General features: G+C 44.3%; 9 protein-coding genes and 1 non-coding gene across 10 annotated transcripts; 5 read left to right on the top strand and 5 right to left on the bottom strand.

The window, feature by feature from the left end:
* The first annotated feature begins 51 nt into the window (after positions 1 to 51).
* On the top strand, positions 52 to 942 carry ASPWEDRAFT_692155 (F-box domain protein). Its single transcript, XM_040839026.1, has one exon. The coding sequence runs from the start codon at positions 132 to 134 to the stop codon at positions 897 to 899; it is 768 nt and encodes a 255-aa protein (XP_040685133.1). The 5' UTR covers positions 52 to 131; the 3' UTR covers positions 900 to 942.
* A 14-nt stretch (positions 943 to 956) lies between these two features.
* Positions 957 to 1,913, bottom strand: ASPWEDRAFT_45385 (phosphoglycerate mutase family protein). Its single transcript, XM_040836530.1, has 2 exons — positions 1,586 to 1,913; positions 957 to 1,542 (listed from the first exon to the last, which is right to left on the bottom strand). The coding sequence occupies exons 1-2, from the start codon at positions 1,883 to 1,885 to the stop codon at positions 964 to 966; spliced, it is 879 nt and encodes a 292-aa protein (XP_040685132.1). The 5' UTR covers positions 1,886 to 1,913; the 3' UTR covers positions 957 to 963.
* Positions 1,914 to 1,949: 36 nt separating this feature from the next.
* On the bottom strand, positions 1,950 to 3,659 carry ASPWEDRAFT_45383 (amidohydrolase). Its single transcript, XM_040836528.1, has one exon. The coding sequence runs from the start codon at positions 3,646 to 3,648 to the stop codon at positions 2,032 to 2,034; it is 1,617 nt and encodes a 538-aa protein (XP_040685131.1). The 5' UTR covers positions 3,649 to 3,659; the 3' UTR covers positions 1,950 to 2,031.
* A 404-nt stretch (positions 3,660 to 4,063) lies between these two features.
* On the top strand, positions 4,064 to 4,134 carry ASPWEDRAFT_t184. Its single transcript has one exon. It is a non-coding gene; the product is annotated as a tRNA-Gly (tRNA).
* A 581-nt stretch (positions 4,135 to 4,715) lies between these two features.
* Positions 4,716 to 6,556, top strand: ASPWEDRAFT_176522 (uncharacterized protein; the record flags this gene model as incomplete). Its single annotated transcript, XM_040831524.1, has 3 exons — positions 4,716 to 5,105; positions 5,177 to 5,806; positions 5,864 to 6,556. 3 exons carry the CDS (start codon positions 4,716 to 4,718, stop codon positions 6,554 to 6,556), a joined length of 1,713 nt encoding a protein of 570 aa, XP_040685130.1.
* An 846-nt stretch (positions 6,557 to 7,402) lies between these two features.
* On the top strand, positions 7,403 to 8,775 carry ASPWEDRAFT_45380 (uncharacterized protein). The gene is made up of 5 exons (XM_040836527.1): positions 7,403 to 7,552; positions 7,612 to 8,205; positions 8,261 to 8,329; positions 8,388 to 8,481; positions 8,546 to 8,775. The coding sequence occupies exons 1-5, from the start codon at positions 7,463 to 7,465 to the stop codon at positions 8,650 to 8,652; spliced, it is 954 nt and encodes a 317-aa protein (XP_040685129.1). The 5' UTR covers positions 7,403 to 7,462; the 3' UTR covers positions 8,653 to 8,775.
* Positions 8,776 to 10,863: 2,088 nt separating this feature from the next.
* Positions 10,864 to 12,149, bottom strand: ASPWEDRAFT_45377 (uncharacterized protein). Its single transcript, XM_040836526.1, has one exon. It carries the CDS (start codon positions 12,043 to 12,045, stop codon positions 10,981 to 10,983), a length of 1,065 nt encoding a protein of 354 aa, XP_040685128.1. The 5' UTR covers positions 12,046 to 12,149; the 3' UTR covers positions 10,864 to 10,980.
* Positions 12,150 to 13,122: 973 nt separating this feature from the next.
* Positions 13,123 to 14,461, bottom strand: ASPWEDRAFT_141692 (uncharacterized protein). The gene is made up of 2 exons (XM_040829426.1): positions 14,103 to 14,461; positions 13,123 to 14,025 (listed from the first exon to the last, which is right to left on the bottom strand). The coding sequence occupies exons 1-2, from the start codon at positions 14,277 to 14,279 to the stop codon at positions 13,147 to 13,149; spliced, it is 1,056 nt and encodes a 351-aa protein (XP_040685127.1). The 5' UTR covers positions 14,280 to 14,461; the 3' UTR covers positions 13,123 to 13,146.
* Positions 14,462 to 15,177: 716 nt separating this feature from the next.
* Positions 15,178 to 16,742, top strand: ASPWEDRAFT_72366 (glycosyltransferase domain-containing protein). The gene is made up of 2 exons (XM_040839241.1): positions 15,178 to 15,312; positions 15,389 to 16,742. The coding sequence occupies exons 1-2, from the start codon at positions 15,211 to 15,213 to the stop codon at positions 16,697 to 16,699; spliced, it is 1,413 nt and encodes a 470-aa protein (XP_040685126.1). The 5' UTR covers positions 15,178 to 15,210; the 3' UTR covers positions 16,700 to 16,742.
* A 384-nt stretch (positions 16,743 to 17,126) lies between these two features.
* On the bottom strand, positions 17,127 to 18,608 carry ASPWEDRAFT_54598 (putative alpha-1,3-mannosyltransferase; the record flags this gene model as incomplete). The annotated part of the gene is made up of 2 exons (XM_040838078.1): positions 17,127 to 17,614; positions 17,666 to 18,608. 2 exons carry the CDS (start codon positions 18,606 to 18,608, stop codon positions 17,127 to 17,129), a joined length of 1,431 nt encoding a protein of 476 aa, XP_040685125.1.
* Between the last annotated feature and the right edge of the window lie 2,684 nt (positions 18,609 to 21,292).

Raw genomic sequence — 21,292 nt, 5'->3', positions numbered from 1 at the left:
GATGTGGCAACAGACAGCCAAATGAAAGTTTCACATTGCTAGATGCTGTAGCCCAGGCATATACCTTGAAATCAGTATTATTTATCTACATTTACATATATTAAGGATCTCCATTCAACAAATCAGCAGAAATGGCACATCCTGCGCTTCAGATTCCAGAGATCCTAGAACAGATCCTCCTGGACGTAGACATGCGAACACTCCTGGTTTCCGCCCAGCGAGTCAGCCAGCACTGGAACACGGTGATCTCCCAGTCCCAACCTCTCCAACAAGCCCTATTCTTCCAGCCCGTCCAGAATAAACAGCAAACCCGCATCCGAAACCCACTGCTAGAAGAACTCTTCTGGCACCCCGATGCCGATCCCCAGCCGGACCTCGGCATCCCCAGTCTCAAATTCAAAGTTCGCGTCCCATACCAAGACCGCGTATTCGCCCACCGCAACGCCAGCTGGCAACGCATGCTCATCCAGCAGCCCCCAACCTCCAAAATTGGCTTCTTCATGGGCAGCCAGAACACTGCCTACTACAGCAATAAGACGATATGGATGATGGATTTTTACAACTCAAGTCACCAGACCAAGAAGGAGCATCTTCGAATGGGCGATTTCTACGCACCCATGCGGGGACGGGGACTACAGTGCACTGATGATAAATGGATCTTGTTTAATCGGGATGCCGAGACGCATCAGGAATGTTTGAAATCAGAGTGCGATGTGATGATGGCGAGAGCGCTGGGGGAGTGCGATATTGTTATTACGGCGTGGTTTATTGCAGGGGTGGTTGCACCTAGGATTCGGGAGAGGAGGAGCGATAGCTTTATGCAGTGGGTGGATTGGCTTTTGGATGAGCATTTGGATTATAAACCACGGATGAAGGTGATGAATGCTGAAGACAGGTGAAATATACCTGATTAGGCTTGCTTAATATGGATTATTTATAGAATAGAATTAATGAATGGCTGATCTATTCGATACTCTCTCCACGCACTAACAGGGCAATAGTCGAGCCCTCACGGACTCTAAACTTTTCCGAATTACACGCCAGCAGAATCGCAGAAATCGCATACGAATGAACAGTAAGAGAGACAAATTGACTATCATCCGTTGCAAAAATCTCCTCCAGAACCCGTTGCTTTCTGGCGATATGTTCATCTTGAGATTCCCAGTAATCCGCCTTCCACAGCACATCTTCTTCTGAAAGCCCAGCCTCGATGATGTAGGATGGATAGTGGCTTTCAATCCACGTTCGCGTACTTCTCTTGTCACAGGTATGGTCTGTCAGCCTCTCTCGAAACAGCTCTTTTACTTCTGGCTGAAAAGTTTTTCCTGAGTCTTGCATGATCTTGGAGAAGACGAGTTTTGTGGTTTCCAGACATCGTGCGAGGGGGCTTGTGTACAGCTTTTCTGGGAGGGGAATCTTGTCTTTCTTTATGGCATCTGCCCAGAATTGGCTCAGTTCTTGGGCTTGTTGAATGCCGGTTTCTGTGAGCTTTGCGTCGTTCCAAGTGACGGTGCCGTCTCCATCGAGATGAGACCAGTGGTTCTATACTGTCAGCTACGATGTGAGTGGGATGGGGGTATCTTACATTCCAGGCTTCTTTTCCAACCTCTGCCTCGTGGATATTGTGAGTACCAAGGCCGTGTCTTGTCAGGTATAGCACTTTGTAAGAGACATTATCTGGATTCTCCGTGTTCAGTCGATTGACATATGCTGCGAATTGCTCCCATGGTTTCTTCTTATCGGACTGATTATCTGATTCATATGGACGATCAATCAGACCAAGGCTCGGTTGGGTGGTTACTTTCGATCCCGGGCTTTCTCTGGCGAGTTGGAAATAATCCACGAAGAACTGGGGCTGAATCTCGAATTTGTATTGATGGGCCATGGCGTGGGTTGATGAAGTTAATGTCCTGCTGATCGGCACATTCTGTAAGCCTCGCTTATGCAGGTTCCCCGCATTCATTGCTTGTATCTTGATAATATAGTCCCCAGTAATATCTTTCGTCTATATTTCATATCATTCTGACGAATCTACATACAAGCATCAAACGTCTTCCTCCCCTGAAACCACGTCTGCTGCACTCTCGCCTGCAACAACCTCTCCGGCTTCCAATCCATCTCCAAAACCACAAAATCCGCACTCAGACCAGCTGCCAAACTCCCCGTCCACGATTCCGCGAACCGCGAAAACGCAGCCGTCTTCGTGGCCGCAGTGAACGCCGCCGCCATCGACAGACCAAAGTGCTCATTCACCACTTCTGTCGATTCCGGCTCGATCACCGATCGTCGTGTCGTCGCGTTGTACAGATTCGGCAGGGCAAAGTGGTCAGCTGTTGGTGCGTCTGTGCCGATTGCCACTGGGGCACCTCCGTCGAGGAATTCCTTGTATGCGAATGCGCGTCCGCAACGGTGCGATCCGATGAGGTGTGGCCAGGCGCGGAAGAGGACGGGGTCGGAGTGGACTGGTTGGACAGAGGCTGTGATGCCGTGTTGGCCTAGGCGTTTTGCGTCTTCGGGGGAGGTGAGCTCGAGATGCTCGATGCGGTGGCGTTGGCCAGGTTGGACTTGGGAGAGAGCGTCGATGGCTTGTTTGACTGCTTGATCGCCGATTGCGTGGATGGCGCATTGGAGACCGGCACTGTCTGCTTTCTTGACGACGGCTTGTAGTGCTTCTGCGGGCCAGGTTGGGTCGATGAGGCTGGGAGAGCCACCGTAGGGCTGGCTCAGTGCTGCAGTGCACCCATCCACTACGCCATCGGTCATGAGTTTGATGCCTGCGATGCAGAAGGCGGGCGATGTCGCTGCGTTGAATTCCTGATGCAGAGAAATCGCCCTGTCCACATGCTTAAACACTTCCTCCTGATCCTCTGAAAACGGAACTAGCCAATGCATCGCAAGATGAAACGGGGTCTTCCCCTGATGACGTTCTCGATACAGATTAAACACCTTCCACAGACTCTCGTCCACAGCCATATCAATCATCCCCGTATACCCAGCCGCACTATACGCAGCAGCTCCGTAGTCCAACGCAGACAATTTATCCTCGATGGACGTGACTTGTATCAAAAACGGCATTACAATCATCAGTGCAGCAGTTTCGGTCAACAGGCCGGATGGTTTACCATTTTCGTCGCGATGGATCGTCCCACCCGCTGGGTCAGACATGGCGTCTACGCCCAGTTCTTCCAGAGCAGCCGTATTGCACCATACGGAGTGCAGATCGTTAGCCTGGATGTATATCGGGCGCGGGTCAAGATCATCCAACATGCTAGCCAGCGCTAGTCCATCCGTTGACGACTGGATCCAGCCTTTGCATGTAATCCGTGGATATCCAGGATGGATTTCTGCGTGAATCTTGATCTTCTGTCTGATCTCATGGAGAGATTTGCAGGATAGGAGATGCAGTTTGCGTAGCGAGAGGGCGAAATCCAGAATGTGCACGTGGCTGTCTATGAAGCCTGGGACGACGATGTGGTTTTGGAGGTCGACTTCTGTTGCTCCTTCAGTGCGTGCTTGAATGATTTCTGCATCATCGTGTTTGCCGACATGTTGGATGTGATTGTCTGTAACCACCATCGCCTCGAGGAAGTTATCTTCATTGTTGTCGGTAGGCGCGAAGAGGCGGCCGTTGGTGAAGATTGTACTCATGGTGGCAGTATACTCTATAGAATTGTGTCAATTTAACCAAATCATGAAGTTGAGAAACATTCTACTTATAGACGAGATGGTTGATTACTTCCAGCCAAGACAGTATACAGTCCTTGTGATAGACCGCGGAAAGTGACGCTATTCGCTGATTCAAGTGGGACTGCATATCTCTACCTAGGTATTACTTAGGCGATGTATCGTGATATCGGCTATTTAATCAAACAACAAAGTCCGATAAATAAGAACTGTCCATTTACATATCCAATCCTGATAAATTTAGTCGACTCAATGCCCGCGGCATATATGTTGTGCATATGCAAATTATATATACTACCTTTTCATGTTCTAGATAAAAGTTATTACCGCTGAATATTATCAAGCAGCCAATCAGATTACCATCTGGTTATCCGCCTCAGCATCATTGGTCTAGTGGTAGAATTCATCGTTGCCATCGATGAGGCCCGTGTTCGATTCACGGATGATGCATTCTTTTTTGCGTTTTCTTTTTTATTTTTGATATTAGTTTCTGATTGATTGATTGGCACGCATACAACCAGGTAGGTTGTCTATATTTTGTATGGTCCACATTACTATCAACCCCCACTGATTAATTACCCGGGGCTTTCAAGGATAGGGCTCGATTATTTCCAGTACATTTACCACGTTCTAAATCTCACAGTTTAAGCTGAGATAATAAAGTGGGCCGTAGCTCTTATACACAAATTCATTAGGCGGTGATAGCAGTGAGATGGATGGGTCCAGAGTGTGTTGAAACTTATGGAACATGATCGTAGCAGTGTCCCCATTTTTCCTGAAGAACTAGGGACCACCGCCCTTCTGGCCTAAGCTTGTCGTACGATCCTGGGTTGTTGCTTTGATCCGGTGGATAAGAGGGTGTGGGGACCGATTGCCTACTCTTACGGATAAAGGAAAATCATTTTACCAGTACGATGCGCTAAACCACTTCAGGCTGAGTTTGCCCAGCTCATCCGCATTGCTGCACGCCAGGGTCCAAGGGCTTATTTCCTTTGGTTTCCCAGAGCAATTATTAGATGGTGTTGACCATTATGGAATACCCTCAACACAAAGCCTCTCAAGCATGTGGCGCTTGCAAGAAACAAAAACGAAAATGCGACAAACTGCTGCCCCAATGCGGCCGGTGCCTCCGCATCAGCCGCCCCTGCGACTATGCTGATACACCAAAGCCACCTTCGACTGCGGCCGATCTCGAAAGCCTTCAGGCAAGGTTGACCGAGCTGGAACATCGGCTAAGCGGCGCTTCTGAACCGGACTCTCTGTCTGCTACAGGCAGCGTTTCGAGATCAAGTAGTCTTGCCACTGAATCTAGTACTCCCAGTCGAGGACCCAACAGCTTTCCGTCAGCATTGTTCTTGGACATTGACTGCTACAAATGGTCCCATATGCAACTTCCGAGCCCAGCTGCCAGCATTCCCATGGTGAGTAGTAAATTATCGCTACTTATGAAATTCTACCCTTCATTCCCGGAAGATTGCTGAGTAATATCCAGGATATACTCAGTATTCTCAACCAGGGAAATAGTATATTGGAAACATCTACACTCTTCTTCGATACGATCCATCAGTGGATGCCAATCATCTCGAAAAAGCGACTAGAACTTGGCATTTCGCTGAAGGATGGTAGGCCAGAAATTGCGCTGCTTTTCCTCACTATGAAGCTAAACACCTCCCCTCCACCGGCCGGAAACAAGTTCGATCCAATTTACTCAGCTGCTAAGAGTTTCATGGTGACCCTGGAAGCCAGTGGAGTGGTGTCACTCATTTCCCTGCAGGCCATGACTTTGATGGCCGTGTACGAATACAGTCACTCCATCTACCCTGCGGCCTGGATGACCGTGGGAGCATGTGCTCGACTCGCCGAGCTTCTTGGTGTTTCACCTGGTAAGGATTCGATGAAAATCATGAGTCCCGCTGTAAGTCTGGAAATTGTCAAGAATGGTACAGGAAAGATATTCACAGAGTATTTACAACAGACGACCTGGACGGAATTGGAGGAGAAAAGACGGGTGTGGTGGGCCATATATGTCTTGGATCGCATTATTTCCCTAGGCAGCCGGAGGAGGTTCTGCCTCCCCGATCCTGCGGATACGGATGTCATTCCTGTAGATGATGATGCATGGGTGAGAGACACCTACCTACCTCATATATCATATCTTGACTGATTCTATCTCTTCCAGGATTTGGGTGATGTAGCCCATATAGTACATTATCCAGTTACAACGCCCCTTTCCACCCCAGTCTCTCCCTTCTCTCGCCTATGCCAGTCGGCCATCTTCATTAGCCGTGCCGCCATATGTCGCAGCGATTCGCAGACAGAGGTTGCACACCACATTGCCGCTGTTGCTAGTCTTACCGAGGACTTAAACACCTTCAGCTTTATTCTTGCTGAAGAAATGACGCCTTTATCCCCCACCAGATATCTCCGACTACTTGCCCCGCAGTGCCTTACGTGGTCGGCTCTCTTTCTGCTACTCGATAACTATTGCTGCCCGGAGAAACTTAGCGATGAACCAGGTTATATTTTATCCGCTGACGTTAAAGGTCAAGACGAAGTTGTCACCCAGGTCCAGGCTACGCTGGTAGTGCGGAATATCAGCGACCGGGCGCACGGATTAACTGCCAACCTCATGAATATTGTATCTCATCTGCCATGTAACGATCAACTAGGGACTATAAGCCCGTTCCTTTTGGATGCGCTGTACTGCGTCATGGTGACTTTCCAATGGATCTTTCGCGAAGGCGGTGACGAGCAAGCCAAAGCCCGACTAGCTGATATAGAGGCTTGTATGGGAAGGTTGAGTGAGCGGTGGATGTTGGCGGCGGAATACCTTGCTCTCAGTGGAATCTACCGTCAGGCAGGAAACACCTAAGACCAATCCGAGGCCTACGTTTCCGCTTTCATTACAGGAATACTGGCTACCTAAAACAGTTATTCAATCTATGACCTCGGGAAAGCCACAAAAACGAAACGGGGCAGCCCTCAACGGGGCTAACTTCGCAGGAACCCTAAGACAGACGGTCCTTGTCACACGAAGACCCCGAACAAAACCAGTCGAGGATAGATGCGTCGAAGAGGTAATCAAAGCCATTAACACGGTATTTGTGCAAGGAACACTGGCAAGACTATTTCTAAGGTCAAGAGCAGGGTGAAAAGACGACTAAATCGCGATCCTAGGGGACACAAATAACTAGGATAAACCTACAGCCAGGAGCAAGCGGGGGAGAGAACGGAGGCTTTACGAAGGACCAAGCTCTTCGTAACGCAATAAAAACCATGAATCATGATAAGGCGTAACAAGCAGCTGAATCAGAAACGCCACAAAGAGGATTGCCGCTTTAACTGGTAATTATTCAATCAGGTTTGGGGCTATATAGCTTCTTTAGACCAGCAGCAAACATGGAATCATTATAGCTCAAAACGCTTATAATCCAATCAAAGGTCAAAATTGGAAAACATGCTTTATGTTATTTGTCAGATGGTACGCGGCCGCAATCACCGCCTCTCCTGGGTTATCGTCCTGCTTGATCATTCTAGATAAACTAGTAATCTTGTTCTTGTCCGCTTTCGTCCTCTTATCGGTCTTGGCCTGATGTCATTCTCTTCGGATCCGCAATGTGGGTCAGCGGGAAGTGCGGCCGCCTCTCCAGTCTGCGGGATGCGTTCAAAGTTAATTAGTGACCGATGATGCTTACAGAAAAGCTATATAAACCCTCGACTTCACCACCGGGCTTGATCTGTCTGATGTATTTCATTTCACACGCACCCGACTGACACAATGAGTTTGAACTTTGGAATGAGATGCAGCACCGTTCTGCCTAATAAAGCGACGTTAACTGAGAAGAACTTGCCGGATCAGAGTGGAAAGGTGGGCATTCGCATCAAGATCCTTTCCCTTCTCGATTGGTTGGCTGACCTTCAGAGTAGGTGTTTTTGGTAACAGGCGCCTCTGGGGGCCTCGGCAAACTCCTCACAGATATCCTATATCAGCATAATGGCAAGATTTACCTTGCCGCCCGGTCCGAGTCGAAGACAAAGGAGGCTATCGAGGAGATCAAGGCGGCCCACCCATCCTCAAAGGGTGAACTGATATTTCTCAACCTGCAGCTCGACGATCTGACTACAATCAAGCAGACAGCTGATGAATTCCTGGCAAAGGAGAATCACTTGGATGTTCTTTGGAATAATGCAGGTGTCATGATCCCCCCCGAAGGCTCTCGAACAAAGCAGGGGTATGAGCTCCAGTACGGGGTGAACAATATCGCCCATTTCTTGCTTACCCACTTTCTGCGCCCGGCACTCGAGACCGCGGCGAAAACAGCACCCAGAAGCTCGGTCCGCGTCGTTTGGGTTTCCTCCAGTGCTGCCGATGCTGCACCAAATCCTGCCGTCGATCTGACTAACATGGATTACCACCGAGAGGAGGGGGCTTGGATGAAATACTCGCGTAGCAAGGCGGCTAGTGTAGTTCATTCGGCGGAGTTTGCACGAAGAACCAAGGGTACGGGCATTATTAGCCTGGTGAGCACATTATGATCCATACGCAGGCTGGCTTCTTCCTGACCACAGACTTCAGGCTCTTAACCCCGGAAATTTTGTGACGAATCTCCAGCAAAATATGTCCAAGATGGAGCTCGCGATGTTTGTATGTTCCTGACATGGATTTATGCTTTCTTTGCCATTATACTAAAATGCAATTATAGAAACTCATCGCGTCGGAACCGATCAATGGCGCTTATACCGAATTGTTCGCAGGTCTCAGTGACCAAATCACGGAGAAGGAGAACGGAGCATGGGGTGGGACACCCGTGTATACGCCTATTTTCTAGAACCACCTTGCCTGCTAACTTGTTCTCATTAGTCTCCCCATTCGGTAAGCTTGAGAAAGTCCGAAAAGACTTAGTGGACCCGGCTCTCGGAGAGAAATTCTGGGACTGGAGTTTGGAGCAGGCGAAACCCTACATGTAGAGATGCTGAATGATCAACACCTCCAGCATTGTGCCTGTGGAAAATGCCAGACAGTGTAGTTTTATATATTACTTAAACCACACAGAGTTTACAGTGACCTAATAGACTTTCTATGTCAACCCCTAATATTTCTACTTCTAATTAATCACCTTTTTCCACATTATCTGCTTAAATAATTAAGATAATTATAATTTTTAAAAAGTTCTTAGGTTAAAATAGCTGGGTTATTGAGTACTAGTATTAGGGAGATTATTTCTTTAAGTTCAGATAAGGATATATCCCTTATTACTTTACTTTAGGTCTAAACTAAGTGGCTATATATATTACCATTACTAATTTTCTAATATAAAAATATAGCAGCCTTTCTAGAATATTTAATATACTAGTAGTAGACTTACTAATATTATTATATTAAGTATATTATTATCATATATAGAGCATGTACTATACTTTACCTCCTTAATCCAAGGCGTAGAACTATATAGAGAAGTGTAACATTAGTAGTAGTAGCCTTACTAATATATATATATATAAATGTTGCTACAGATCACAGTATTTAGATTGTTATCTGTTAGTAATGAATGATCATGTGTCCATGACTGAATGCTGGCTGGGAGATAAAGAGAAGGGAAATTAGGGATAACGCAGTTTTCATCAGACCACCAGAGGGCTGTGGGTTAAATAATCAGCTTTATAGCACATATCTCAATAAAGGGAAAGGGAAAAAAAAAAAAAAAAAAAAAAAAAACCAAGAGCAAAGGCACAGGGAGGCACAGGGAGATAGTGGTAATACTAGTAGGCAAATAATAGAAAAAAAAGAACCGCGAATGAACTCTATAAGGGTCAGTATAGCAACTATGCTAATGTCACACACATACCCTAACAGCTGAAGCCAGTATTATTGAGACTGCCCTGGGCGCGGTTCGAACTGGGATTATTAGCCACTGCAGTACAGAGGTTTCCCTCTACACCACAGAGTGGTCAGATCATCTGGTGGGGGGACAAAAATATAAAGGAAGATTTAGGCTGGTAGGGTTACTGCTTGGTAGGCCAGTATGCCTTATGCCATGATGATTGGATCTCCTCTATTAGAATTGAATTAGATGAGAGATAGTAGATGAGGTAAACGATGAAGAAATTGATGTTGTTACCCATGTAATATCTCAAAGCGTTCTTAAGAACAAAAGATGTGTTTGAATATCTGCAACTGGTATCGGGATTGGGAAAAGCAGTGCAGGAGAACTATCCAAACTCTTGATCATCTAGATTCAGTCATGCATGTCAGACGAAGTTTCCCCACATCTTCTGAGCGATCCGTGTCCACATATTGGGGATAGACCATCGATGTAATACTACATTAGGAGCTTTCTGCAGTCATATAACTGTTTTTTTTTTCTTATGAATCCTGGAGGCTTAATGTAATGGCTAGTGAAGGGACTACCTCTGAAGATGTGAGAACTCATTACAACCTAGTTAAACATCGTTTGGGACAACATGATACCTCTCACACTTAGTGATGTTCTTTTGCAGTCAATATATCCAGAAAAAGGAAAGGGGTACAATATTATAGACCCCCTTTACCTTTATTTAAGCATTATCCTACATTATAGCTAACGATATCATGTTCCTATATATTATCCTAGGTAACTAGAAAGAACCAAAAGCTCTCCTCATAATGAATAAAGGCTGACAGAACTAACCAAGGAAGGAGAGAGGAAGAAAGAGAATAACAGATATACCTAGATAAGATATCTTATTTAAAGATACTAAGTTGCGTATCTAACTGTAAAATAATATAATTGAATAATTTTTATTTGATTACTTATATAGAGATCCTTTTAAGGACTATCAATCATAACTAAATATCATAAAAGGCTGCGATCTTCAAAGAAGAGAGCTAGTTATTATATTTAATAGTCACATTATGGCTATGAATACGCTATAATATAATTCTTAGATGCCTACATATTATGGTACCTATAAAAATACTTCCTCCTGAGTGCGGTATACCCATCTGACCTTGCGGTCCTAGTTACCTATCCCCGCTCTAAAAGCCCCTATTGTCTCTGTGTTTCAGGAAATAAGCACCTTATAGTTGTAACTAATATCTTAAATGTTAAGAGTGAATAAAGCAAGAGGATATCTTGGAATAAAGGAAAAATTAAGTAAATAAACTTCTTTTTTTTAATACTTGAAACACATTTATATGCTGCTAAATCTCCACAATTCCACTTTAGTAAGATATTCTGAGAGAAAGATGTATATATATAGCTTTATTTATACATTAAAGGAATCAGTGAGAATAGATAATATTTGCCGTCCATTAAATTAAGGATGATAGTCCTCGAAGTTTCCGTCTTCCGGGTCTCTGTCCAGAAGGAAAGGAAATCGGTCTTTATTCAACTTGAGGTAGCCCGGCACGTCACTTGCAGGCACCTTTTCATATTTCTCACTTTCCCTGTCAAATAAATCAAGCCCGTTCCTCACCCTCCTCACAATCTCCTGTGGATCGCGAAACTGTGGTTTGTTGTATTCTGTATGCGAGAAGCTTTCAATCTTCTTCGCCATCTCAGCAACAGTAGAGAAGCATGAGCTGCAATGCCAGCTCGCATTCCAAATATCTTTCCCGCCGTGCATGCGCAAATCCTCGGGGAGGATTGTCTTATTCAAGCCCGCGTAGAATGTGGCTTGGGGATGATGCCAGTCGTTTCCAACATGTTGCCATTGGAAGGAATAATAGAAGAACCTGCTGCGCAGAGTGACTCGGTCGGGGAACTCACAGTTTCGCAGCACTGTCAGGGTTTCGGGTCGAGGGATTTCATCAGTATCGGAAACAAGAATTACATCGTACATACTGGGGGCAACGGGAGGAAACATCGACGGAAAGATCGATGTAAAGAGGGCATTGCGACTGTAGGCCTCCCGTTCCCAAGTACTTTTCCCTCTCAGATGTGATAGATCGAGTGCATGGTACACAATCTTGTCTGCGAATTGGGCGAATCTGGAATAGTTTTCCTTGAAGATGAGGGGTTTTGGATTGCCGGTAAAGGTTTCTGTAGCCTCAACAACGACAAAGTAATCGACCTGGCTGTTCAGCTCGTTCATGCGAATTTCAAGCCAATCTAGCTCCGTGCTGATGAGAATGAGGTCGTATATCTTGCGTGGATGTGAGCGGTTTTGGTATAGTTGTAGGCCATTCACAGTACAAAGAAATTCTGCATCTTGTACTGGGAGAAAATCATTGAATGATCGATTTAAGAATGAAAATTCATTAAATTGTTGACTGGAAGAAAGCGATGTGGGAATGGTAAAGTCTTGAAATTTGAGAAAGGTGCAGACCAAGAGAAAAACCATCGAGGCGAGGATGTACTGTCGTACTCGTCTGCCAGGCATGTTGCAAGATGCTGTGTGAAGAAAATCTGAATATTGCAGAAAGTAATCCCACTTCACTAAGCTCAGTGTCAAGAATCCTCTAAAAAATCCTTTCCATATGTTGCCCAAGTGAGAGTACTGGAGGATTTGGGGTTGTGACTGGGAGAGTTTTCTAATAATGTGACTCAATTCTAACAGTGATTAAGTCATTTACAGGTTGTATTCAGATTGTTCAGATTGAGTTTGAAAACCTATGCAGATGATCTGAATTACCTGACTTCTTGTATGTCAAGATGATATAATTCGTCAGATTATCAGTGCCCAGGTAACAAAAAAAAAAAAAAGCCAAATCTAGAACTCATTCAATTTTGCCACATAATTTTGGAAAATAATATACATCAAAGTTTCATATTTTAGATATGTCTAGTCCAATTTCTATCTAATATTCATTTTTCATTTCCATGTATACATATATGGCTGTCTTACCCGCAGATAGCCACTCTTTCCGTACCAATATCGGGAGTTCCATGGGACAATAGATACTCACAAATTAGGTTCAAGGTGTTCATGGTGCTCGCTCTACATAGCCTGATTTTCTTAGCGCGGCTAATATCCTTGGCAAAAACAGTTTTGAGGTGAATTTCCGGTCTAGATTGTATAGATTTCCTCATGACCAATTTCACCTTTGGAATGATATTTGCTTCCGAGGAAAAGCAAGAATAAACTGATAGCTACAGAATTTCCAAAATTTGACATAGATGTCATGATATAAACAGCCAGGAGCATTCTGAAAGTTTTACCAGTTTGTTATTTGCAGAAGGCTAGTATTCAAAGGTAGCAGCTTCAAATCACTTTCACTATACAACCTTAAATAAGCTATGCTGTGATACAGTAAGATACTTAATACGCGGATTCGAAAATGAATGCGTGATTTTTATTAGTAGCGGATAGTAATGATTTATATTCTCCTGGAACCATTGTAAGAACCTCCCTTGAGTGTTTGTAAAGTGCCAAATATGGATAAGGAATATACATTGCTATGGTGCTTATCTAAATGTATAGCATAAATGAAGTACTTGACAGAATATTAAATACTAACACGAGTCAAGAAACCCGAGAGGACTATCTGGACACTTTATGCTGAACAGCATTGGAATAGAAGATGATCCCCAAAACCGCTAGAAGAATACCTAAGATGCTCTCATTTTTCACATCATTTGGACTCCCCATCCACCCTATTCCCACAATCAAGCATGTCTTTAAATGTCCAACAACAGCACTGCTTACCGGACCAGCTTGGCGAATAACAAAAACTGAAGTCAGATTGATCAGACATGCACAACCCCCACTCAGTAAAAGCAGACCCCATTGGTGGGTGGTGACAGTGCTCCAAATAGGAAATTTGTCTGTAAATAAAGATAGCAAGCCCAGCAAAAGTGCGGAAGGGGGTATCTGTTTATAAAGAAGCTGCATGCTGGAAATTTGAAGTGATGAATTATAATGCGCAACCCAAACAGTATAAAGAGAAGAGCAGACCACTCCGCTAAGTGCAAAGATAATGCCGAGATAAGAAGATGACTCAGTGTTGGGAGACAATGAAGATAAGTCATCTGGTTTTTTAGACTGCAGATTAGAAACGGAGACCAGCCCCACACCAGCACACGCTGGGATGAGTGCCAATGTTGCATTGAGCGGAAGCTTCGAACCATAAAAAACGAAATTTATCAGGGCAGTGAGAGGTACTAGTAAGATCCGGATTATTTGATAGCTCACAATTGAACTATATGCCAGGGACAGGTTCATCAGTACCACATTGGCACACATGACAAGCGACAGTGGGAGAATGGAAAGGATCGGAGGCTCAATAGGGTTGAATTTTGCAATGGCAAATCTGCCTGCAAAAGAAAGAATAAAACCGGTTATGGTGAAATGATATGCCACAAAGCTGAGTTGACAGCTCGAAAAAGGTGAATTTGACAGGATCGATTTGTTGACAGGGACCTATAACTGGTTAAAGACCTTCCTTGGCTGGAGTATGCGTTGCTTCGATTCATTCAAATCTTTAATATTCGACTTACAATTGAAACTGTCGCGAGGATGTTAAGAACGATCCATAGATATAGGTATGTGCTTGGATTCTGATGTGATGGTGGTGCCGGACTCAGAGATGGTTCCTCTCCGATTTCGAGGTCTTTTTCCCTTTCTATCGAAGGGGGAAGCAGCTTTTCCTTCTCGTAAGAGATATCGGAAGCCATCTTGAATCGGTACGAAGGAAGGCTAGGTCTTTTTGATAGGACATGCGATGATCAGTATTAAAGCATAGGATTTAACAACGAAACGGCAGAGAAATTTATTAGGCGATTTTCATGCAGATTTCAGATGACACGAATGCTTTATCTTTGGGGTGATCAGGGTATGTGAATGTGCTGTGGTAAAGGTCATCTCCACATAAATAATGCGAAAGCAGAACAAGTATTTAATTGTAGTGTCATGATCATGTATTATTTTACTATTATGTTGATGCCATGGCTATCAGCACTCTGGTCTAGAATCTGTCTGTTGTAAAAACAGTTGAGCTTAAGCGGTTAATTAAACCCTAATTCTACTGTTGCTTAATCTAGCCATGTATAAAGCTCAAGTAAAGTTAGCTTTCGCCCAAGCAAACAATCTATTGGATGGGAAATTCACCCAGTAGTGGGATGGTGTGGGGCTGGTGTTGAATAGACCAGTGTAGAATTCCCTTGTAATTTTCATACCTAAGAACTCTTTTGGCCGTCTACAAATTTATACTGACGCCGGGTCTCGCCGCCAGCGCTTTGATTCGCCACTGTCATCATAAATCATCTAAAGCCGAAACGACTGATCAAATCAGATTCAGTTATACATGGGAAGGATAAAGTTAAAAAAATATCTAAACCAGACATAGGACCCATTGAATCAACTAGTTAGCTGGCTAGTATGGAACTGCTTCCGATGAGCAGAGACTTACCGACCATGGATATTGTCACTGACAGGTGACATGTACATTTATGGTTTTTCCAGCTACCTGTGATAATTTTTGATTAAACAACCAACACTCACATGCAGCACATGTGCTCCGTGTAATATTTGATGAAAATGAGCTGAATTTGTCTACCATCCATTTGGCATACTATAATTCTCAACTTTTTTGCTTACCCTGGGTTTATGAACGTGCATTCCACGATGCGAGGGATGAATCAGATTGTGTTTGCTACTTGCCTCATTTTCCTGGTGTCAATTACAATTATATGGAAAAATGCTTCAGAGGTATGAAAATTCCTCCCAACTCCCCTCGTCCCCGTCCCAATGAGCACTTCTGACAAGTGTGCTAAATATTTCTTAGGGACGGATTTCTGTCTCGAAAGCGTTCCTCAGTAGACCTGGATATCAGCAGTTGCGAACACACCTTCTTATGCCCGCAAACAAGGCCAACAGTGGGCTGTGTCGAACATTAACATCGGCAATGATCAATGATTACCCTCCACCGGTACTACTCAACTGGGGACTTAATGAAGGAGACCCCGCTATGAATGGATACGACATGACAACAGGAAAGATATGGGGTGTCCTGAAATATCTCCGATCACTACCCCGGGAAGCTGAAAATGACATTGTCATAACAATTGATGCCCATGATGTCGTGTTTCAACTGCCCCTTCCAATCCTTCTGTCACGGTATCATGGCATCAACAATCGTGTGAATGAAAGACTTGCCAGGCAGCATGGCCTGGACGTAGTCAAGCAGAAAAATATAACGCAAACTATTATCATGGGCGCTGAAAAATACTGCTGGCCCTTGGACCACCGCCACCCCGCATGTTACGCAGTGCCTCCATCGCCGCTACGGCCCGATGCATACGGTAAAGACACGGATAAGTCAACTGAAACAAACCGACCTCGCTGGCTGAATTCCGGCACTATAGTTGGCCCTGTCCGCGATATGCGCTTTCTATACGAGTGGGTGCACTTGCTGTGGAGAGCGTACTACACGCGGGGCGGCGACCAGGATTACTTCAGCTATATTTATGGTATGCAGGAACTAGGACGACAGAAGCTACGTGGAACCCATGATTGGGTATTCGGTTTCAATGAATCATTTGATGAGAAAGACTTTGTGCCGACTCATCTACCCGTGGAGCACACAGATTACCATCTCGGCCTTGACCTAGGGAGCGAAATCTTTCAGGCCGTCAACAAAGCCTGGGAGGATCTTTCACCTGTGGTACATGAAAACAACACGCTTGTTGATGAGCGAGACCGTGTTCATGGGACTGCCAGTATATACCAGGAGCATTTCCGATACGCACAAGATCTCAGTGAAATTGCATCTCCATTTCAAGATCTAAAGGGCACCGAAGCAGCAGAGACTGAACACCTGCTCAATATTAATTGGCGTGGAGTGCCCCTTTTTACCAATTTCAACTCCCGATCTATTCCCGTGGCCATGCACCATAATGGCGACAAAAAGAAGATGGAGGAATGGTGGCATCTGCTGTGGTGGAAAGGAAGGGGAAGGGACATGAAAAACGCTAAAGAAAGAAAAATGGGGAAGTCTGGATTTTGGATTTCAACTGATTCCGGTCATAGACTAACATGGGACCAAATCTGCGCTGACCACCAGGCGTCTGTTTTTGTGCAGAAAGAAAGTACCTGAGTCAAAGTGCTAGCAGCTGATAGGTTAGTGACTCCATAAATGTACTACGTCATTACAATTGTATTGTATTTAGGTGTACTATCTCATTCTGGTAGGCCATACTTTTATAGACAAGAGGGTAAAAAAAAAAAAAAAAGAAAATAAATAAATAAAAATGGTAAAATAAAAAGAAAAAAGAAAAATTACCTCAAAAGTATGAAAACTGATTGTGTAGCATCCCGATCATTTCTGGGTCAGTAGCAGTAATAGGGGATCAATTAGTTTGTTACAAAATCCTTTTCAGGGTGCTCTCAGCCAATCTGTTTTATTTCCATTAGGAATTGCAGATGTCAGGTATGATAAATCCAATGCTTGTACTATGTTCCTTATTAATGTAAAACAACACAACAAAACGGTTACAGAAAAAGTCAATGGTACTGTAATGATGCTAGTTAATAGCACCGACTCTCTTCGCGATATCAACGGTCATGCCCAGGACATCTACCTCGTCACGACTTAAATCCAAAACACTCGTTGAGGTCATACAGCAAACGTTATTCTGCTTTAATTCCCAGGACCCAGAGCTTCTTGAGTCTCTCGGCTCCCGGATGTAGCTTGTGAAATTACCTGGCTTTTGATACTTGTCCCCTGAAAACTTATTTGGTAGTAGCCATCCATTAAACCATAATGGCCTACCATTGGAATCAAGATGCAGAAGTTGTGGCGCGCAAATGGTATGTTTCGGGGGCTTCGGCGGAGAGGTAGAAGGAACATTTCCCTTTGTACTTGCGACAGAGGCACCCTGATCACCTGTTGCTGGTTGAACGGTCTGAGGCTCAGGCTGGGCGGATCCCATAACAGCAGCATCACCCGCGTGGAAAGTATAATCAAGATCCCCTACCAGTTCCCACCCAAGCCAGAATGTTTCCTTGTCACCTATGACATGTAAGCAGTCTATCAGACAGGAAGGTGTGCAAGCCCACTTACCATATACCATGTCGTAAACGCCCACAAGGCCTTGATCTTTTTTTCCATCTCGATCAGGCCCATTCATTCTGGCTACCATCAGTAGAGCAACAAAATGCTTCCACTTGTCCACAACTACCACCCCTGATTCCTGCATGTGGGCACTTTCGCCGGTCCACATACGGGTCTCTCTGACCTTCTGAGATATTGGCTTTGGAAGTATCTGTTGTAACCAATCTTTCTTCGATTGAGGGAGCATAAGTCGATCCTTGAAGAATAAAGCACCCGTCTTTTGATAGGATGGATATTCAAACAGCTCCTCGGGGTTGCGGAAGAACAACGAGTCCGCGTCAATGAATATCACCTCACGAAAGGAAGAATACAAAATAGAGAATGGCTTCCCAGCCCAACCGGCCAGGGTCCATCCATCATCGTTGACCATTCGGCTCAGATCGCGCGTAACAACATCGGGCAGAACCTCTAATTCTTCCCGGAAGTCTTCGCTCAGGTCACTGTCTCCGAGATACATAACCTCGATGGGTAAGGTACATCCTATTCGACGGAGAGATTGGATTGAAGTCAGGAGATAAGGTGCTTGCCGATTGCCAGCTGAGAAGACAAGCCCACGACTTTGGTTCAAGTACTGCGCGCGCATAGACATAGGATCAGAGAAGTAAGGCGTTATCCAAGGGAAAAGCGCCTCTGAAAAGTATGCCAAGAAATGGCGATATGCCTCATACGAATGGATTATCCCCGCCATGTTAGTTCGTAAGCCCTTAGCGACATCAGCATGGGCCCGCAGATACTGGATGATATCGTTGCGGATATAGCTGACACCATGGTGGGATACCAGGTGCAGCTTCTCCCAAGCCTCAAAAAGCTCTTTGAACGACCGCGATCGCAAGCCTGTTTCACGGATTTTCGCTTCTCCAGTGTCCTTGATTGGCTCGATTAGAGCGGACATGTGTAGTTCGTCAGGCAATAATGACAGGAGCCGGCCGAGAAAAGATTGAAAATCATCATAAGAGGGAATTTCCGGCCTCTTGTCAGTCCCGATGACTCCCCAGGAGTTTTCATTGATATTGGATGGCACCTCAGGGCTAATCTGCGATGTGAGCGGATTATGGGTATTATGCGATTCTGTCTGCCCATTTTTACCAAGACAGGAAGCGTCGTATCGTTTATCGTAGAGTGATGGACTATTGACATTGCGGCTTAAGCTGCGTCCTCCCGAACAAGGAAAATCGGGTTTAATAGTATTTATATATCGATTATAGTTGAGCCACGTAAAGGTAGTGTGATAAAAAAAGCTGATAAAGAGAATAAGAAGGAAGGACCTTATTGTTGTAGTTCGTGGTCGTGTTCTGAAGTAGAAATTATACGAAAGAGCCATATTGAAGTCTGTCTTAGAGATGGGTATATTCAGCTCTTCTGGTTGCTCGCACATAGGTATAATTATTATATAAATATCTGTAACTGATGCTTCATGTCCAAGATGATATAGTACGAACGCTCAGAAGCTTTCTTTGACTGGCAATTCTTGTGGCCATCTAACTTTTAGATTCCGTGGTTTTCGGATGAGCCCAATTCTTGTTCTAGTTTTCTGGGCTGCGATCGATTTTGATTTTCAACTGACAAGTTCCCCCCGCATGTGGCAAAATATTGAGGCTAATTGTCCGAGGGTTGAACTTAAGTGGCACAAGCGTCCCAGAGGTTATTTAAGGTTTTATCTAATGAACATGATTTCTAAATAACTTTAACTTTGGTTCAATCAGCTAGTTCATACCAACAATCATAAATAGGAGTAGATAAAATATACTTGTCTATAATTAAGCACATTGTATTTTATAGTACATTCGAGACCACTGTGGGTCTAATTTGACATTGTTAGGCTGAATGTTAAGTTTTACCACCCTGTATATCAATACGATTGTAATAGAATCTACGTGTAATCCGAGTTCTAGGATATGGTTAAACCATAATTCATAGTGATTGGTGACATGAGCAAGGTAATTCGGATATTTTGCATTTATGTTGTAATGATTATACAACATAAATGATTCAGCCCAGGATATTGAGTAGAGAAAATGGACAATCTGGGCTGCGTCCCTCCCTTCAACAGGGACGTGTGACAGCTGATAGGTCCAAAACACAACTGGAGGAGCAGTAAGTGAGGGTTCAATTCCATGAACTCACAACGCCTTGTGGTAACGGCACCTCTTCCGCAGTAGTCTTGTAGAATATGTCTACTTTCACTACCGATGTGTAGGCCCTACCAAAATGAAAAACAGCTTAAGCTGTAAATAGATGGACCGACCCATACTGGCTAGAATTTGTTAAAAAACAGGAAATTTCCCGAAGTATGAAATTAATTCGGGAATTAACTAACTATTGGGCCATGATACTAACAGACCTTCGGACCTTATGCGGCTGCTGATATTCTAGCCAAAGGCAACAAGCTTTCCGAGTATTGCGTACTAGCTAGGTCAGCATAGTCCATCTAGCACCTGACAAGATTATACTTTATGCACATTCTTTACAAACCGCAGAGCTGGGGGAAGCCTTTCAAACATGATGTTTACATAGAATCATGGGCAGATTACGAGTCTTAGTGTATGATTCCAAACCCCTTTGAACACATTGATGATCTCAGTGACTTTGTGGCGCTTCAGGTAGTTCTAGATCTAAGGAATGGGTTGGGCTTTTAAGGTGGTTCTAGACAATAATCTGTGCTATGAATATATTTCAGCAGCCTAGATTGACTTTCAAGTTACCATGATTGCCATTTGCGACAAAATATTCTTGCATAAATATTAAAAATTGACATATGGTATAGTGATGAGATAGGAGATAGGTCACGCTCATACATCAGGGGAGGTTCTTCCGATGTTATATAAAGGCAAGAGAGGGAATTTGAACCTAAGTAGATTGGTAATTTTTTTTTCCCCTCCATTAAGTATTGCAACTGAAATTTGTCCTTGGTCTGCTACCGGGCTCATTCTTCAACATGAAGTTCCTTCGAATTTTTGCAATTCTCTTTGTCTTCATTGTTTCAGATAATGTTTTCGCCGAATCGCTTCCCAAAAGATTCTTATCCTACTACTCTAAGAACCATCTATTCAAGCGGGCAGCCCCAACTGGTGTTGACGTGTCATGTGCGCCCTGGCTGGTTGGCAACCAGCCCACAGGTCAATCAGTCTGTATAAGTGTTTCTGGAACTAATTTAATTGTCAAATATCCACAAGTTTCACCACTTGTATATGACAATGCCCATGTCTGGATTGGTGAGGGACAGCCACCAAGTAACCCAGGGTCATATCCATATGCCATTGGGAGTGGCTGTGCCTATGATGATGCACAACATACTAGTGTAACATGCACTATCCCAATAAGTGGATTCACAGATATTGAGAGTGCATGTGGGAAAAAATTTAATATTGTTACTCATGCTAGTGTGCACAACACACAGACTGGGGAGGCTGATACTGGAACAGCAGGGGATATGTGCATTAACCCACGCTGTAACCCATGGTTTAAATACTTCTCCTTTACATTCACATGTGGCCCAGTGACTACTACTACTACTACTACTACCACTGAACCGCCTCCTACTACTACTACTACCACTGAACCGCCTCCTACTACTAC

This window comes from Aspergillus wentii, assembly GCF_001890725.1.
Source record: "Aspergillus wentii DTO 134E9 unplaced genomic scaffold ASPWEscaffold_8, whole genome shotgun sequence".
Classification (NCBI taxonomy): Eukaryota; Fungi; Ascomycota; class Eurotiomycetes; order Eurotiales; family Aspergillaceae; genus Aspergillus; species Aspergillus wentii.
Note: the sequence above shows the minus strand (reverse complement) of the source record. Positions and strands in the feature narration are given on the sequence as shown.

What these genes read in the sequence shown, in the direction of transcription:
- ASPWEDRAFT_45377 (XM_040836526.1), bottom strand. Translation starts at nt 12,045, where the DNA reads ATGCCTGGCAGACGAGTACGACAGTACATCCTCGCCTCGATGGTTTTT.
- ASPWEDRAFT_45383 (XM_040836528.1), bottom strand. Translation starts at nt 3,648, where the DNA reads ATGAGTACAATCTTCACCAACGGCCGCCTCTTCGCGCCTACCGACAAC.
- ASPWEDRAFT_45385 (XM_040836530.1), bottom strand. Translation starts at nt 1,885, where the DNA reads ATGGCCCATCAATACAAATTCGAGATTCAGCCCCAGTTCTTCGTGGAT. An exon ending in TTGGAAAAGAAGCCTGGAAT is followed by an intron (nt 1,543 to 1,585) that starts GTAAGATACCCC and finishes CTGACAGTATAG; the next exon opens with AACCACTGGTCTCATCTCGA.
- ASPWEDRAFT_45380 (XM_040836527.1), top strand. Translation starts at nt 7,463, where the DNA reads ATGAGTTTGAACTTTGGAATGAGATGCAGCACCGTTCTGCCTAATAAA. An exon ending in TGCCGGATCAGAGTGGAAAG is followed by an intron (nt 7,553 to 7,611) that starts GTGGGCATTCGC and finishes CCTTCAGAGTAG; the next exon opens with GTGTTTTTGGTAACAGGCGC. An exon ending in AGATGGAGCTCGCGATGTTT is followed by an intron (nt 8,330 to 8,387) that starts GTATGTTCCTGA and finishes ATGCAATTATAG; the next exon opens with AAACTCATCGCGTCGGAACC.
- ASPWEDRAFT_692155 (XM_040839026.1), top strand. Translation starts at nt 132, where the DNA reads ATGGCACATCCTGCGCTTCAGATTCCAGAGATCCTAGAACAGATCCTC.
- ASPWEDRAFT_72366 (XM_040839241.1), top strand. Translation starts at nt 15,211, where the DNA reads ATGAACGTGCATTCCACGATGCGAGGGATGAATCAGATTGTGTTTGCT. An exon ending in TATGGAAAAATGCTTCAGAG is followed by an intron (nt 15,313 to 15,388) that starts GTATGAAAATTC and finishes AATATTTCTTAG; the next exon opens with GGACGGATTTCTGTCTCGAA.
- ASPWEDRAFT_141692 (XM_040829426.1), bottom strand. Translation starts at nt 14,279, where the DNA reads ATGGCTTCCGATATCTCTTACGAGAAGGAAAAGCTGCTTCCCCCTTCG. An exon ending in TCCTCGCGACAGTTTCAATT is followed by an intron (nt 14,026 to 14,102) that starts GTAAGTCGAATA and finishes AACCAGTTATAG; the next exon opens with GTCCCTGTCAACAAATCGAT.